General features: G+C 31.0%; 2 protein-coding genes across 2 annotated transcripts; one reads left to right on the top strand and one right to left on the bottom strand.

Moving 5' to 3' along the window:
* The first annotated feature begins 6243 nt into the window (after positions 1-6243).
* Positions 6244-10126, top strand: LOC107404083 (probable RNA 3'-terminal phosphate cyclase-like protein). Its single transcript, XM_016011033.4, has 6 exons — positions 6244-6557; positions 6767-6916; positions 7920-8098; positions 8168-8343; positions 8479-8695; positions 9723-10126. Exons 1-6 carry the CDS (start codon positions 6353-6355, stop codon positions 9930-9932), a joined length of 1137 nt encoding a protein of 378 aa, XP_015866519.2. The 5' UTR covers positions 6244-6352; the 3' UTR covers positions 9933-10126.
* A 5091-nt stretch (positions 10127-15217) lies between these two features.
* Positions 15218-17111, bottom strand: LOC107404085 (uncharacterized). The gene is made up of 3 exons (XM_016011034.4): positions 16910-17111; positions 16653-16758; positions 15218-15815 (listed from the first exon to the last, which is right to left on the bottom strand). The coding sequence occupies exons 1-3, from the start codon at positions 16943-16945 to the stop codon at positions 15670-15672; spliced, it is 288 nt and encodes a 95-aa protein (XP_015866520.1). The 5' UTR covers positions 16946-17111; the 3' UTR covers positions 15218-15669.
* Positions 17112-18809: the final 1698 nt, after the last annotated feature.

Genomic DNA, 18809 nt, shown 5'->3' with positions numbered 1-18809 from the left:
ATATATAATTTTGTATATTGATTTTCTTTTGCTAAAAAATATTTTTGATTAATTCCTTGGAGATTAAAATTGTCACCATAAACAGCAGCTCTCCAGTGGTGTAACTGTCTTGTGATTGAACTAGAGCATCTGCGGGCTGATTCATCTTGTCTGAGGTGGTGAGTAGCATATTTTGATTTTTCAAAAGTGATTAGGTGTCTTGCTGGTTCCCATCCATGAATCCATTATGGTGGTGTGGATGTGATATGAACGGCAATATATCCTTGTTTCATAGGAGTATAATGATGGGGTAAAAAGAGACAGGCGATGGCCATTTTGATTAGTTCAGTACAGTTTTGGGCTTGATTTGTATGGGTGAATATAATGGTACCAACTAATCCCCAATCGAATAGGGTGGCCCAAGTGATTGTTTTACCTTTATATATGAAATTGTGAAAGGTTGGGGCATATAGGCCAACTCGGTGGATAGCATAGCTGATTTGATGGGGGCAACCTACATGATTAAGTGGTAGTGTAGCAGGGTCACATGTGGTACGTTTTATATTGGAAGGGTGTAGAGCAGCTTCAGTGTATACATACATGCCACGGGGACACGTATTGGGTGATTTTACAAAGGAGAGTAACATCTTTTGAAGAAAGTGAAACTCTTCATAAAATTGTTTTCTTTTGATTTTCCAAATGTAGGAAATGATTTCACTGGGTAAGCCAGCTTGGTGTAACCATTGATTAGGATAGAAAAAGATACGGGCAGGATTCCAAGGTAAAGTGGAATTTTTGATTGGAAGGATAGAAGAAGAACTGGTATGGCTGGTTGATCCTTGGTTTTGATTGAAAGGTTGTTTTTGTTTTTTGGTCCAATAATCTAGGTCTTTTTGTAGGTGATTAATATGGAGTTGATGAATGGTATTATTGTGAAGTAAAGTTTGAATTTGGTGTTCAAGACATTGTTTTTCATGGTGAAGTTGTTGGACTCGGGTTTCTAAAGGGTGATCTAAATAAGGGTTATTAAGGAGATCAAGTGAATCCGAATATGGGGAAATATGAGAATATTGATTTGGGGAAGGAATAATAGGGGCTTGATTTTGTGGATAAGCAATAGCATGGGGGTATTGGTGTTGATTTTGTGGATTAACAACAACAATGATTGGTCGAGAATGGGAATGTTGCATCTTTTGGGTTGATTGAGAACTAGAAGCTTGAGTAGGAATGATTTTTTGGACGGAACGGAGAGTTTTGGAAAACTCTGGATCCATTATGACCCAAGGGTGAATAAAGGTTTTGGAACCTAATTCTCTATGGGTGATTTCAAGGGCTTCTCTGAGGCTGTAATAACCTCGGTATTGGGTATCGGTTTGACCGGCTATTTCATGGGCTATTTGGGACCGGATTTTATAAAGGCCAGGGTTTGGGCCGCTGAATAAAACATAATGGGAGAAATATTTACTATCGGGCTTTTGGCGGATTGATTGTAAATAAAAACAAAAGTTATCTAAGGCATGAATAAAATGTGATTTTTATTCTATTGATTCAAATTGGGCTGTATTCCAAATAGAGTTGATTAAGGCACTTTGGGGAATATCTAATTCAAATTGGGTTGGAAAATTCTTTTCAGTAATTTCTCCACTCCAAATAGGAACAGAATTGTTGTTGATTATCATGTAGCCGCTTGGGCGAGACATGCTGTAATAAAAATGATTAGAGAAAATATATTTTGAAAATATGCAGATATTGGAAAAATATGCAAAAAAGTTTATATATATAGTGCAAAATAAATTTTTAAGTATTTGAAATATATGAATAAAGGATTGAGACCAGATAAGGTAAGAAGAATAAAGAAAAGGAGGATGATTGATTTGAATTTGATTAATCTGTTTTGAAATGGATTGATCTTGAAGGATCTGAACATTATTTGATTGAAGCAAGAAATCAAATTTGATTTTTTCACCTAAAGGGTGACTGATGATTCCATCATTGCTTGTGATAAATGGGTACAACAGGGAAAGGAAAGGGATTCCTAGGATAACTTGATCTGTCATATTTTTAATAAGGACAAAAAAGGTTGTATAACAAATATTAATATGACAAATTTGAACTTGATTAATTTCATATTGTAGATCCATTTTATTGCCATTAGCAGAATTTAATCTTTCTTTTGTTTTGGTATGATATTTATTAGGGATAAGGCCTTCTTGAATACAGTTTAAATCTGCTCCTGAATCTAAAAGTGCAATTGTGGTAAATTGAAAATCTTTAATGATTATGGTGATTTTAATGTGCCATTTTCTAAGTTTGATTTTTTGAATTGTAGTTAAACAATTATCTTGGGAAGTTTCTTCTTCTTGATCTTGATTAAGATTTTCTTGCATAAATTGTAAGTTATGTTTGATTAGATGAGTTTCTATTTTTAATTCTTCAACTTCAGACTTAATTATTTTGATTTCTGATTGTAAATCTTGGATAGTTATTTGTTTGTTTTTTGATTTGTTAAAAGTTTGTAAAGCTTCTGTTAAACCTATTTTTTGATTGCTTTTATCCGGTTGGTTGGTTTCTTTGGTTTTGTCAGTTATGATTGTTTTATATCTTTTCATGTATTTGATTCGTTCTTCAGGGTTTTCTAATTTACTGAGTAATTCTAAGATTATATGTTCATCTTCTGTAGAGTTGGTTAATACACGAAGTGATTGGTTACAACAATTATCTAAACAACAGGCATCTAAACATCCTAAAGTGATTTTAGGGTAATTAGTATCACTAGAGGACTTATAATGAAGACTTGATTCGTCAGAACTTGATTCGGTGTAAATATTGTTTTCACTATTTTCACTGTTTGTATTATGTAATCCTAAGACATTGATTAAGTTTTGTTTTTGATTTTCTGATATTTCTAATTGATTGATGGTTTGTTTAACTTTGCATTCAGTAGCAAAGTGACCAAATTTATTACATTTAAAACATTTGATTTTTGTTTTATCTGTTAAATCTTTTTTAGATTTAGTTGATTTGTAAAATTTATCAGGATTAGGTTTATTGATCTTATTAGGTTTGTGATAATATTTATGATGAGAATATTTATTGTTTCTAAAAGTACTAGTACCTTTATGTGATTTTTCTTTTAGTTTATTTCTCCTAGAGGGTGCTAAGGTGGATCTACCATATTGTTGACAAAAGTTTTCTAATTCGTATTTAGTTTTCTTTTTATCATTATTTAGCTGATTAGCTATTTTCATATCAGTACACATTTTTAATCCTTCTTTTTTTATTATTGAAACTATATCTCCATAGGTTAATGAATCGTAGTCTATGTGACCACTATCATTACTTAGGACATTTCTGATTTTTCTAGCAAATAATTGGGATAGACCAGTAATAAATTTTTTTTTTTCCAAAAGGGTTGATTGCTATCGTCTCTCATCATGATTCTAGTGGTAAATGTTTGTACATACCATTCGAAATCACTAAGGGTTGGACAATGTAAATTAGTTAATTGACTATGAATTTGTTCTGTGACAGTGGTAGGGGTTCCTATAAAATGTCTGATTATTGTTGCTAACAAAGTATTGACCCCATCGGGGACACCTTGATATAGTGATTCATCAAATATGGGGAATCCTTCTTCATCTTTTTTAAGAGCATAAATGATTTCTGATTTAGACTGATTTGTTAAATGCTTTTCCCACCAATAGTGTAAAGTACCAGTAAATCCTGTTACTAGTAATTCAACTATTTTTGGTTGATTAATGTTTTGATTAGTAAAATAACTATTAGCAACCATGGACATGTGATGTAATTTGTTTAATATTTCTTGTTCTTTTAATCCATCTATATTCCATTCATATAGTTTATCAGAACTAACAGAGAATTTTGAAAAATGTGATGCAAGACCTAGTCCAATCACAAGACAGTGATGCAAGACACCTAATCACTTTTGAAAAATCAAAATATGCTACTCACCACCTCAGACAAGATGAATCAGCCCGCAGATGCTCTAGTCCAATCACAAGACAGTTACACCACTGGAGAGCTGCTGTTTATGGTGACAATTTTAATCTCCAAGGAATTAATCAAAAATATTTTTTAGCAAAAGAAAATCATTATACAAAATTATATATTCATAATGGATTCAGGTTTGTATGGAACGATGTATTTGCATCTTTTCACTACAAAACAATGTATCCAGACCTTGCTGCTATTTATCACAAAATGTTCAAAAAACAAAGAATCATTAATACAGATAACAATCAAGAATCAGACGAAGACATAGAAATTGATCCAGATAAAGACGATACCTACCAGTACGGCGACGAAGAAGATCACAGCATCAACAACATATTGGAAGCTTAAAGTCAAAATCATAATCAACATCAGGAATCTCTGACAGTGCAGAGTTGCTTTCAGAATTCAAAATCAAATAGATCACGAGACTTACTGTTCAATTACTATTCATGAACAGGAAAATGCACCGAAAGCAGATCATTGTTCAATCAACTATTTGCCGACGGATTACTGTTCAATCAACTATTCACCGACAGAATCATTTCAATCAACAGGAGCTGCACATGCATCCAAGACTTCCTTTGCCTATTTAAGGGAGCTTCATTCCCATTCAAAATCAAGCTTTTTGATTAGCAAAGTTTTTGCTTGGAGTGAATACGGAGCTAGAGAGAGTTTAGAGAGTTCTGGCAGAGTTTCTCCTCTTTTCTCCTTCTTCTTCTTTTCTTCTCCATAATCAATTGTAATCAATTGTTTAACTATTTTTTTTTTTTTTTGGGTTAAGTTCATACTAATTAATATCCGTCTCAAAACATTACAATAATATAATGTCACAAACAAATACTTATAAAACTATTTATAATCATAATTATGTTTTTTTACATTAATTAAAATAAATTGTCATTATATTTTTCAATTTTATTAAATTATTTTTATGGAAATTCTTTTTATTAAATTATCTAAGTGACATGTATGACATAACGTCTAGATGGCATGTCATCCAAATATAATAAGACATTTTTAAATAACAATTATTTTTTGATAAAATAACAAAATCATGTTGAATTTGTAAGTTGTAACAACTTAATATTAGTATAGAGGCCTACTTCTTATTTCAGAGCTTAAGGATTTATTTATAACTAATAAATAAGTGTGATACATGCCTTCAAAATATATATATATATATATATATATAAATGAAGTGTGATACGTTTTGTCATATAGTTAGTCTGATATTATGTCCCTGAATATTATTATCCAAAAGACAAATTTATCAAAGATCAAATGTTTAACTACATAGGAAAAGGTGAAGCAAATGAAAGGAAACCATTGTCTCATCACTTTATGGGTTGAAATTGTAAATTTAAATGCGGCAAGTTCCATTTATGCCTCTGGCGGACGTCATTTAGCTGCCAAGTTACCATGTAGTTTTTAGACGGTGAGACCCTTTTTTTTTTAAAGAAAAAATAAATAAAATAAAAAATTCAAATAAAAAAGGAAATCCAATGAGTGCTGGTAAATAACTATCACTAGTCAAATAGTAAAAGCCAAAAGAACCAAAAGGGTTGGGTGTGCAGGTTTTGCTGTGAATATGTGGCGTGCTTCTTGTATTCTCGCTGAATTTTTAGGATTTTTTTAAAAAAATTTTATGGTTCAAAAATGGCTTGGAATATGAGAATTAAAAATATTATAATTGAATTTTTGACTTAAAACATTGTTGTGGATTGGATTAGCAAAGATGTTAGATTCTTTTCATCGTTTTCATGATTTGGTCATGGCTTGTAAAGTAATTGTCACGGGAAAAGTAATAAAGTTGCTGATAGGCTCGTTAATTTTAGTAATATTTTGTAATTGAGGTGTTCATCCTTTTGAAAAAGGGGTTTGTTCCCTATTATTTTGTCATTTCTCCTTTTAAAAAAAAAATCACTGTTATAATAATCTGAATTTGAATGTTCTAAAATAAATATATGTATATATAAAGGATAAATTTATGGTGTCGTGGATCAGTATCAAAATCAATTTTACTATTATATATACATAATAAAGTTAATTATTTTTTTTTTAAATATTCACATTCGCATGTAACCTCGTCCTATATATATATATATATATATGTAATATTTAAGAGAAATAATTAATTATATAATATAATCGAAAAAAAAAAAAAAAACACACTTACCTACCGTTGAAAATTTGAACTTGGGCTATTTATTGGGCTACACTGAGCTAACCCACCAACAAAAAACCCATTTGGAAAAAAAAAAAAAAAAAAAATCCTCTTTGTGTCTCGACGAAAAAATAAAAGCACTACCGGCGGGCATAGAAACATAGTTAATCGGAGAGAGAGAGAGAGAGAGAGAGAATGGGGAAGACGGAGTACAAAAGGCTGAAGGGAAGCCAGGGACTGAGGCAGCGACTGCTACTGGCTACGCTTTCGGCGACGCCGATTCTCATCGAAGACATCCGCGCCGACCACACGTGGCCTGGTCTCCTTCCCCACGAGGTCTCCTTCCTCCGCTTGCTCGAGAAACTTTGCGATGACTGTGTTGTCGAAATCAACGAGACCGGTATATCTATTGTTTTTTTACTTCTTCAAACTATTATTCTGCTTTTGGGCATTATTTGTTTCTGATCTCTATATTATGATATATATATATATATATATATATATATTAATAATTTCTGGGTCGATTCCTGCTTTTGGGCACCTTTTTTTTTTTTTTTTTTTTTTTCTTTTCTTTTTGGGGGATAATTTATATATTTCCATTTATAAAAGGCACAAAGTTGAAGTACAAGCCTGGAATAGTGATGGGTGGTAGAAATCTGGTGCATGATTGCGGTGTTAGTAGATCCATTGGCTATTTTTTGGAGCCTCTGCTTGTGCTTGGTTTGTTTGCCAAGAAGCCCATTACCATAACGCTTAAAGGTACCTTTTTTTTTTCTTTTCTTTTTTTGGTTTTTTCGTTGTTTTCTTTTCTCTTCTAAGAGACTTTGATTCATGGGTTGTCTTTGTTTTTTCTCTTTTTTATTCTTTCCTACTGCTTTTGCTATTGATCAATGTTGTGTATATAACTATTTGGGGCCATGCTGTAGCTCAAGCAATTGTTCCTTTGACAATCTTTATTTGGTAATAATCACCCTATGTAATTTATTGCTTCAACCCCACAATCTCTTTTAAATGATTGAGGGACTTCAAAATTTTGTTTTCTCGAAGCTCTGATGCTTGGGGATATGATTATGATGTTCTTATGGAGATATGCTGCCGACCACTTGAATCTTTTAGTTCATTAACTTCACTTGCAGCTTTTAACAATGGTCTCAATATTCCAAAGAGTAGGAAAGATACAGTATGTTTACTGGGAGAGTGAAATTAAAAGTTCGCAAGCCTAACCATATATCAGATATTTATAGTCTGGCAAAATTAATTAGGAGAGAAGACAAACAACTAAAATGATGAAAGATAGGGCAATATAATATGTAAGTGACTTCTTATGCTTCCTTTTTCTGGATGCACTGTGAAGATCCAAGAAGAATTTTAATTAGAGACTTTTTCTTCGTTGTAATAAACTTATTCTGTTAAGTTCTCTCAAAAATTAACCATCCAAGTTATGAGAAAAAAGTTTTAAAACTTTCTCATCTCAGACACGTTGAAAGTTTTCTTCTATTCTAGTGAACCATTTTCCTCTCTTCTTGTCCCAACTAACATGGGAGGCAAATGTAGAATTGATAACCTAATCCTATAGCATGTTAAAATTAAAGTGAGCAGCAGCATTATTTATTGCCCTTAGGAACATCTTTCAGTACTGTTCAGCCTTACATCCATCATGCTGAATTTTGTGATCTTCTTGTAGTAAAAACATGTATAGATATAAATTTGAGTCTTAAAAAGATAATCCCTCCTTTTTCAAAAAATTATGTTGCCTTTTCAGGAATTACAAATGATCCAAAGGATCCCTCTGTTGATACTTTCAAGTTTACTACACTCAAAATTTTGAGTCGCTTTGGAGTTCCTTCGGATGGGTTGAAACTGAAGATAGAGAGTCGTGGAGTGCCTCCTCTTGGTGGTGGAGAAGTTGTTTTGGATATTCCAACTGTCCAAAGTCTAAATGTAAGTTTCTAAGTCTAGTAGGTTTAATCAGTATCGTATTTTGTTTATCTTATTTGTTTAGCTCTACAGGCAGTCACGTGGATTGATGAGGGAATGGTTAAGAGAATTAGAGGGGTTACTTTCTCAACTAGAGTGTCTGCTCAGTTTGAAAATACTATGACATTTGCTGCTCGTGGAATCTTTAATCGTTTGATTGCGGATGTTTATATAGCTAGTGATCATAAAGTGCGTTCACAAGCTGGAAAGTATGTTTTTTCTTTACATATTTACCACTAAATATCTACTTTGTAGACAATAAACGAAGATAGTTCACTTCAAGGTTGTTTGTAGTTAAATACTAGCCTCACTTTGCTGACGAAAATAATGAATTCAAATGGCAGCTCACCTGGTTATGGTATTTCACTGGTTGCGGAAACTACTTCTGGTTGCATCATCTCTGCTGATACAGCTGTTTCTTATGCACGGAATGAAGAGCACACTGAATTTGATGATGAGGACAACAAAGTGAGACTTCCTGCAGAGGATGTTGGTCTGCAAGTTGCTTCTATTCTACTTGAGGAGATTGAGCAAGGTGGAGTAGTAGATTCAACACACCAGGTTTGTTTTTTTTATCTATTATACTTTTTTTCCTAGTCTCACTTACATTGCAATAACGAGCTTGCATGTGCACTTGAGAAATTTATTTAATCATTAATTTTAATTTTTTAATTGATGTATATTTGGTTTATATATTTTATTCACTTGATTTTAGATAATAGTATTATTTATTATCTCTTTATGAATTGTTTATTTTCTGGGTAGTATCTTTAAAGAAATAACTTGGTATGACACTTTAAACAGTAAAAACTCAAATGCTTCACTTGATGCAGAGAATGAATTGGGGAAAAAATGTTGAAAGTTTTAGCTGAGAAAGTCATCTGAATTCTTACTGCTATATTTGGGAAAAAAAAAAATTTGTGCTTTTAATTATACCTTCAGGATTTCTATATCATTGAATTATTGTAGGATTGTTCTCTATGATTCTATTTGTTACTATCAACTGAAATCGAATTGTTTAAAATTTTAAAACAAACCCCTCATATATGCGTCTTTTTGACTCATAGTGTATCAGGTATAATCTTAGGATTTAGCTCTCTCTCTCTCTCTCTCTATATATATATATATATAGATATATATTTATATGTGTGTGTGTGTGTGTTGTCAAAATTGTGTGTGTACTCTTTGATAATTTAACAAATATCAGTATATCACTACTCTGATTATACTATATCAGAAGCCTGGTAATTCTTTGCAACTAATCTGGAAGATTATTTTCTAATTTGGAACTGGTGTGGCTTTCTCAAATAATGAACTAACTGTTTTTGGTTTGGTGTTTCACTGTTATTACATTTAAAAATATTATAAAGTACTGCATTTTGTTTGGATGGGTTCCATTTGGTTTATATTTTATATCCTGATATGTTAACTGTTATTTTTGTGGTTGCATTTTATTCAGATGGGTTCTGTTTGTTTTATATTTTATATCCTTGTGTGTTCACTGTCATGTTTGTAGGCGCATTTTGTTTGGATGGGTTGTGTTTGTTTTATATTTTGTATCCTGATATGTTCCTTGTCTTGTTTGTAGGGTTTGTTATTTCTTCTTTGTGCATTGTGCCCACCAGATGTATCAAAGGTTCGTGTTGGGAAGCTCTCACCGTATGGCATAGAAACACTTAGACACATTAGAGATTTTCTGGGAGTTAAATTTGTCATAAAGCCAGATCCATCTACAGGAACTGTTATACTTAAATGTATGGGTTGTGGCTTGAGGAATTTATCTAGGAAAGTCGCTTGATGGCAAAGAGTAGGTGTAGGAGGTTATGCTTGTATTTTTATAGAGATTGTCAAGTAGCCTAACAAGCATCTACTCTGCCAAAAAAAAAAAAAAAAACTATGATACTATGGGTTCCTTTCAGCTGACTGGAAGTTCTGTTGTAAACATTTTGGCCATAATCAATTGAGAGAAATTTTGATATTTTTTATAATTAATTTTTTGGTTGCCATTTTACTCGCTCTTATAGCATATTTATCCATCTTCTTCTTCTTCTTCTTCTTCTTATTATTATTATTTCTTTATAACATTTGCTCAAAGTGGATTTGAATATATCTATGTTATCTAAAACCTAGATGTTCAGGAAGCAGTTATTTATAATTTCTAAGCACTATAGATGTATGTCAATTGATTTTAAAGATTTGTATCAGTCTTCTGGTGTATAGCAAAGGTCTGGTTGAATCATGCTTTGTAGAAGCAAGAATGTTATATAGCTGGCCAAATGATTCCCAAGCATTTTTAACTTGGAATATGCAGTTCAAAGTTTGGTATGGTATTTAAGAGCTCATAGCATATTGCTCAGACAGCCAAAAAAAAAAAACAGAAGCATAACAGTGCTAGTATAATGTAATATTGCTTTTTGTATGAAAGATGACAGAACTGATCTTTGTATTTGGGTTGTGCTGGTTGTTCTTCTTTATAGTTCCAATCTTATTTTGAATTCAATTCCTTGCTTTTAACATTTCTGCATGGTTTCCTCTTCTTTTTTCTGCCAAAACTTGACAATAGAAGCGTATGATATGCATTGGTTCTGCAATGTTCTTCCGTGTCTTACTTCAGCTGTTGATGTAGCTTACTGATGGACCAACGGTCAGCGGTTGTTTTGTCCCCCAAAAAAAGGTTGAATTCAGATTCTTATTTTCTTTTTTAAAACTAGGGAGTTCTTAGTATTTTCAACTTTATTTTGTGATGTATTCAGTTCTTAGATTTATTTATTTATTTATTTGTTTTTGGCTAAGATATTTATTTTATTTTATGTATTTGCCGGATAAGCCAAAAGCTCTAACATGACAAAAAATGAGACAAAATAAAAAACAGAAACAGCACTTCAAAACAAACAACTCTTTCCTGTTCACGTTTGGATATTTCTTAGCAACTAGGCCATGTCTGGGAATCCACTCTAGAAGATAAGAGTCGAAAAGCTTTTGTTCAAATGCTTAACATAACAATATCTATTTAATATTCTCATAACAAAGTTCCGAGATTGGCTTGAGATCGGCTTGTATGTAATCGTCACTTTGTTTGGACTAGGTTCGAGAATGAAGTTCTCAAGGAGACAAATCTTGCTGAGATTTGTGCTATTCATTGAGCTGGGATTGTATGTTGCATTTTCAGGATTGTATGTTGCATTTTCATTCATTATTTTTTCTTTTTTTTTATTTTTGAAGAATATCGCAAATTAAATTAAATTGCAAATTATTATTTTTTAAAAAAGGTTCATGCTTGATATTAAGAGTTTGGCTAATTTGCATAGATTTTAGACTTTCCACTTGTTTTTATTTTTAATTTTTTTTCTTTTGTTGTTGTTGTTGTGTCTTGATGCAGTCTACTTTGACTGCGGTAAACCAAGATAATTTTATCTGTATAGTCTAGCTTCATGGTTAGCTACACATTTATTTTCTTGTGCCATAGAAGCTGTTTGATAACATTTATGTTTTTAGTTTTTGATTTTCTCTATTTAGTTATGTATAATTTATTTACTTAAAATATTTCTTATCCTTAAGTGATAGATACAATTTGTTAAGTATTTCAAATACTATAAACTTGGTGGAAAGAAAAAAAAAAAAATAAAATAAAAAAAATAAAAAAACCAAATTGAAAATTATTTCAAACAAAATTGTCACTTATAACAGACAACATTTCATTTATAACTTTTTCTGGAACCTTTCAATCTCACACAATTATATTATGCTAGGGAGGCCTAATTCCAAACAGCGAGTTCGAAGACTTCTAAGAGTAGTGAGAAAGGGGATCCTTCTTCCCTTTATAATTTATTTTCTCTACAAAATATATGAGAATTTGAATTCAAAGGAAGCAATAATTTTGTCACCAAACAATATTTCTGGAGAGAACGACCTTATTATTTATGCTTGGAATAAAAAGCAAACTCGTTGGTTAATCATGTATCCCGTTACAAAAGAAAGTGTGGAAGGCCGGCAGCGAAAATTTCAAGAAATAATCATCCCCCATTAATATCTTTTCTTAAAGTTTTCTTTCAACGATTTCTTTTATTTTAAAGCCACAATTTATGTGCTTTTAAATTGCTTGAACAAGTTTGTATAATTTTTGGTCACTAATCACTTTGTCATTTTATTCAAATGTATAATTTTCCTCTTCAAGATTGTCAAGACTAGCTAGCTGGTGTGAAAATAATTAATGGATGCATACTGTCTCATATTTCTATGACATACAGATAATCCTTTGTAAATATATATGTCCCAATTTAATTATGGAGTGCGTGATTTGTGGATGTTGTCCATTAGATGGTTGACAATAAGCTGCTTGGAACTGCTTTTGGTTTTGTCAAAACCACAATATTAGCAAAGAAAAAAACTTCATAAAGCGTTTGGAAGAAAAAAAGAAAATGCTTTTTTTTTTTTTTAATGAAAAATAGTAGAAAGCACTTCGACCGTTAAAACACCCAACATACTGTTTTATTTTATTTTATTTTATTTTCAAAATTGCCATTTATCCTAAGTGCTACAAATAACAAAAACACTTATTGGTTAAAACTTTGATTGGGTAAATAATTTTTTTATGGATAAATTATGCACAATTCCCCTAACCTTTTTGACACTAACATATAACCTTCAGATATTACATAAAACCCTTATCAAACTATTAAGAACTTACAAGTCAAAGAAAACTTATACATCTAAACAGAGAAACAAAAAAAAAAAAAAAAAAAAGATTGAAAGAAAAATCCCAATCCAACAACAACAACAACAACTTAGACATGAAGAAAAAACCATCCATATAAAAAAATCTATAAAAGTTTTAAAATTTACAACTGCTTAAATGCACAATAAATTGATTTATTTAGTACTAATATTATTAATTTTATATTATTTTAATATTTAAATAATAAAAAAGTTTGGATTAAATTATTTAGGAAATGATATAATGAGCATTGCCAAAAAGATATTTTTGTCAATCAAAAAGAATTTTTAGTATCTAATTGGTTTAAGGGGGGGCAATGTATTATTTATAATCATAGTTAAAAAGTTTATTTGTTATTTTACTTGCTTAAAATGGTTATTGGTAAGTGTTAAATAGTTTAAAGAGACTTTGTGTAATTTATTCTTTTTTAAACTCTAATAATAAGTATCGTTGCATTAAGAATGTCAGAACTACCAACCCAAGGCCCAAATCAAACAAATAACTCAGCACACACACACATATATATTTATATATATATATAGAGAGAGAGAGAGTTTTGATTTAATGAAATATCTAATTCATTTTAAAATACATGATAAATATGTGACATAATTCTATATGGAGATAAATAATGAAATGCTTAAAATTTAAAATTTTTAGAAGACAAATTTAGTACATTAGAATTTAATTGGCTGCAATTAAAATATTCGTCTTTCCATACTAGGTTGTTAGTATTAAAAAATTAAGATAAAAATAAATACCATAAGCTAATATGGTCATATATAATTTACAATAAAGTGAATTACATGATCACTGGATTATAACTATATATATGTATATATATATAATCAATCTCTTATCAATAGCTCTTTGATCTATTCAAATATGAGATTTAAAAATATATTTAAAGTTTTATATAAATTTAGTGAAATATTGAAATTTAAAAATAAAAATAAAAATTGTAAGGACTCGTACCAAATCCAAATGCATTTTTAAATTTTAATCTTTAAAGAAATCCAATGGTTTAATAATTAAAATTCTATTAGAAAATTCATAAAGATATTTTCGTGAGAGACGGACTATATGTATTTTAAATGAAATATATATTTATAATAAAAAATAAACACTTAAATTAAACAATGACTTGGCCTTTTCCTTAGGTTGAATCAGGATTGGAAATAAAATCCTTTTACATAATTTGTCAAAAAATTAAAAAGAACCCTTTTACTCCTTAAAAGTACCAAAATACCTTCTTTCCGTGCATTCTGCAGGTAATTTGGACAATCTCCTGTATGTGTGAGTGGGGGGAAAAAACAAAGTGGCGCCTAGTGCGTTAAATTTAGAGAGGATATTGTAGCAAAAATAAATAAATAAAGAAGGGAGAGGAATGGGGCAAATGGGAGATTTCATAACACAAGAAACCCAAAATAAATTATAAATTGTAAATTATACTGGGATATGCATAACATTATCTTTTTGTATGTGGCACTAGTCTAAATTATGAATAGCTCCCTCATTTTATACGAGTTTAATTTCAACCCAGATTTATTTCCCAAAAAAAAAAAAAAAAAAATTCAACACAGTTTCAAGCAATGTGAGACAAAAACATTCAAAAGTATGCATTAAAGGTGATGCAGAAAAATATAGGATTTTTGGAGAGGAAGAATGCATTCAATGATGTAATTCTTATGTTTTGCTCAAATACTCAGCAAAACTACAAATTCCAAAAGTTGAAAATAGTCTCCTCATCTCCAAAACAATATACTATCAGATCTATCTCTTTTTTACCCAAGCAAACATTTACTTTTGTTATTGGGTTGTCTTAATTTTTAAGTAACAATCATATTAGAAAAATAATAAAAGAAACAAAAACATGAGTAAGATGACTTTTTAGAATCAGGTCTACAATTGCAAGATGATAGTTGTGGGACTTAATTGATTAATTACTTCTGTTAGTAAGGTTCTGATAATTAGGTTTGGCTAAAGTCCCCGAATGTGACAAAAGAAAAAAACTTATACTGTTGGTGCTTTGGATTAATAAGTCCAAAAAGCTTGAATAATTTTCATAGAAAGTTTCATGTTATAACCATTTGGTATTGATGTGGGCTTGATGGTGGCTGTGGTCCTTCGCCACAAAGTTATATGTATATGACTATGACAACACCCAACAAATGCTGCAAAGTTAAATAGTAGTCCCCCACATTTCATTTGCCTTGTTTCGCTAGTAATACCAATCGTATATACATATCCTTGCTATATGACAAAAACCAAGCTCAAGCAACAACATAAACAAGACGTAGTCTAGCAAAAAAGAATATAAACAAGACGTAAAATATATGCAAACGCCAAAGGTTTCTAGATGTCTGCAATAAAGAAAAAGAAAACCCACATATTTATTCATATAGAAATGATTTGTACAAACGATAATTAAGATAACAACCAATCATCTTCGACCATTTGAGAGTTTTGGTCGGGAAATATAGGATAATAAAAAATTCTTACAAGTGACATGGCACGGCCGTATAGGCGAGTAGTTGGTGATGTGGCGGACGATTATTGGAGGATATGAAGTAGGGTCGACGAATGAAGAGATTCCGTGCTACTTCCGTATTGTTGTGATAAAATAACAATAATGTTGAAAGTAAAAGTGGGACCACATGAAGAGAGAGAGAGAGAGAGAGAGAGAGAGGAGTGTAGCTCTACAAAACCTTTGTGGGTTTGGCTGGATGCTGAGGAACATTGATGAAGGAGTTTTTTGAGGTAGCCAACAACAAAACCAGAACCCCAAAGGTAAGATATCGATCGTTTTCCAAATGGCATGTTAGTCGTCGGAATCTTTTGAAGAATCCGATACAATCTTTTGGATCATTTGGTTTGTCTCTTCCTCTGAAATTCTATCTCCTTTTCCTTGTGATTGTGCATAAGCCTCGAAGAATTCCTTGTTTTCTTTCTCTAATTCATTCCACACTGGCATGTATTCATAAATATACATGTGAAACATAAGAAATTATTTTTATTATATCATATATGTTTTTGATGCGATTGCACAGTTATTATACTAGTTCACTTTAGATTTAGAATTTATTATTATTAAATTATTTATTTGAGATAATACGAATGATAAGATGATATCTTTTAGATCTTTATATTAAAATCACATTTTCCAATTTATTATTAAGAATAATAGTTTTTACCATTTTAAAGGGCCTTAATTAATTTTACTTAAAAAAAAAGTGCCTTAATTAATTCCCAAATTAAAACTGCTGTGAGATGATATAGGTCATCTGTTTTAGACTTATTGTGGACTTCTCTCCAAGATTATTGATGGGATTTTAATCTATTAAACTTGTTTAGAGCTTCACTAGAGGAAAGTACTCGTCGTGTATATGCTTGTCCTACTTGCATATCAATCAAATTAAGGCTATAAGTGATCTTGAATTTAAGATCATTTGTTAGATGTAGCAAAGACAAGTTCAAACGTAACCGTCCAGCGGGAGCTACCGATGATGGAGCTTTTCTATATCCCATGTATAGATTTGATTCGTAGTTCAACCGAAAGGTAGCCCATCCTATACAGCTTTTACGTGTGAGATTTCTTGAATCTATTAGGACAGCAAAACCCAAGTTTTGACCTTTTTCTTTCTTTTTTTATTTTTATTTTTTCTTCTATTCAGGACATTCGAAAAATATCTAGCTACGCTCTTGCATGATTGTTGCATGCATGCATGCATGAGAGATCGATATCAATGACTCAAGCTTAAGGAATTAAGAATAGAGGGTAGCTTTTGGAGGAAAGAAACTAACCAGTGGAGGTGATGACATGTTTGATGTTTGCATGTTTAAAAAGGGCTTCCATGCACTCTTCTTTAGTCATGTGGAAGATCAGACACTTCTCTATCAGGTGCTGAACCTATATATGTATAACCCAACTCAACAATCAAAATCAATTATCATAATCGCAAAACCAATTAAAACCATTTCTTACAAAAACCAATCAAATTAATATATGACTTCATATTCGAACATAGATATAGTATAAAACTTAATCAATATTTACTTACCATGTGTATGTAAGAAGCAGAAGATGAATCTCCCATGATATCTATATATGCTATATGATATATGATAATCAGAAAAGCTGCAAAGGAGAAAAAAGAGATATAATTATGGTAATAGGAAGAGAAAGAGGAGGTGGTTGCACTAGCTAGCTAGCATATATGATATGCCAAGAGAAATCAAAATGGGAGTCAAAAAACATAGGAATTATAATAATGTATTTAAAGAGGGAAGGAGGTGGTGAGGTGGGTCCAGGATCCCACGTGGGAGATAGATGATAATTGGTTGGGAAGGGATTAGAGGAGATTTGTAAATGACTATTTCTTTGTCTTATAGGATTTCTATCAGGGCATTCCGATCCCCACCTCATGGCCACGTGATGAATGGAAACGACAAACAACATTTGTACCCAAATCACACTCATCGCTTCTAATTCCGAGAGAAAGACAAACATATATCTTCCAAATAAAACCCTCATGCTAGCTAAGCTGCCTAGCTTTTTTTTTTTTTTTTTTTTAATATGTTTTTGCTAATTATCTTTTTCTACTTGAAAGTATCGAAGGGAATAAAATTTGAGTCCTATATAGTCGACCTTGATATATAATTCATGCAATATATCTCAATGTTTTCAATGTGTTTTGCAATCAAACAAAATTCGCCCATGCTTTGAGTTGGCATTCATTCAATGGATTAGATATTATAAGCAACCATCTTTTTTTTTTTTTTTTTTTTTTTCACTTGAAAGCCAAAGTTTGTGGGGAACATAGTTTGGCTACTTTTTTTGGCAGTAACGTTGTATATCTCAGTTTCAATAATGTCGATTTTTTTCAGAATCAACACAGTTTGATCAGGTACCTTAATTATAAAATGCTAAAAACTTTGCATGGTATGAGTCATCATCCATGGTACATGAATAGCTTTTGATCAATCCCAATATGCAGACATGATACAAAATCTTCCATGGTACATGAATAGCTTTTGATCAATCCCAATATGCAGACATGATACAAAATCAAACATTTAACCAAGTCAGTTACCCCAGTTGTTTTGTACTCTATGGAGCCCACCTAATTTCTTCGAGCTTAATTAGCTTCCACCTAAAACTAAAACGTTTTCAATTTGATCATATGACGTTTCAAAGAGAAGAAAATACTAATATATAGTTTCAATCTATTAGTAACATTTTCTTATCTTATGTTAAGAACCATAACATAACAAGTAGGCAAGATTGCCATTTTATTCTGTCTGTACAACGCGTACTCCAATCAGCAAATCAAAGAAGAAGATGAAAATGTTGCAGAATAACTCAACTATATACAGATTATTTGCATTCTAACTAACAACGCTTCATGAAATGGTATTTACAGTGGTAAAAATTATTAGCTTTCAGGCAATCAGATGAAAGCTAGAGCTAGAAAATTTGTTTGATTATATATATATATATATAACCAGTTTTATATTAGATCGATATGATGATTTTATTACAAGGATTTTTTTTTTTTGGCCTTTTTGGAATGTTTTAACAATTATTCATTTTATTTAAACGATAAAATTTTAATATGTAATTAAAACCATATTAAACTATTAATTAATTTTTAAATTTTAACAATATATACTAAAGTAATTCAATAGTTGATAAAAAAGGTTATGATGTTGAAATTCTTATATATAAATGTATAACACAGGGTAAATTGTACAAAACCCTTTCGAATTATTTAACCCTTAAAAATAATCGCTTCAAACTATTAAAATAGCAAATAAATCTCTCAATTGTACTTATATATAACAAATTGCCCTTTTCAAACAAGCTAAATGCTAAAATATATTTTAATTTCACAAAAATACCCATTTGGCGTATCCATATACTATTTTCCAAATAATTTAATCCAAACCATTTTATTATCT

This window comes from Ziziphus jujuba, chromosome 8 (assembly GCF_031755915.1).
Source record: "Ziziphus jujuba cultivar Dongzao chromosome 8, ASM3175591v1".
Taxonomy (NCBI): domain Eukaryota; kingdom Viridiplantae; phylum Streptophyta; class Magnoliopsida; order Rosales; family Rhamnaceae; genus Ziziphus; species Ziziphus jujuba.
The sequence above is the reverse complement of the archived record's forward strand: the minus strand, read 5'-3'. Positions and strand labels throughout refer to the sequence as shown.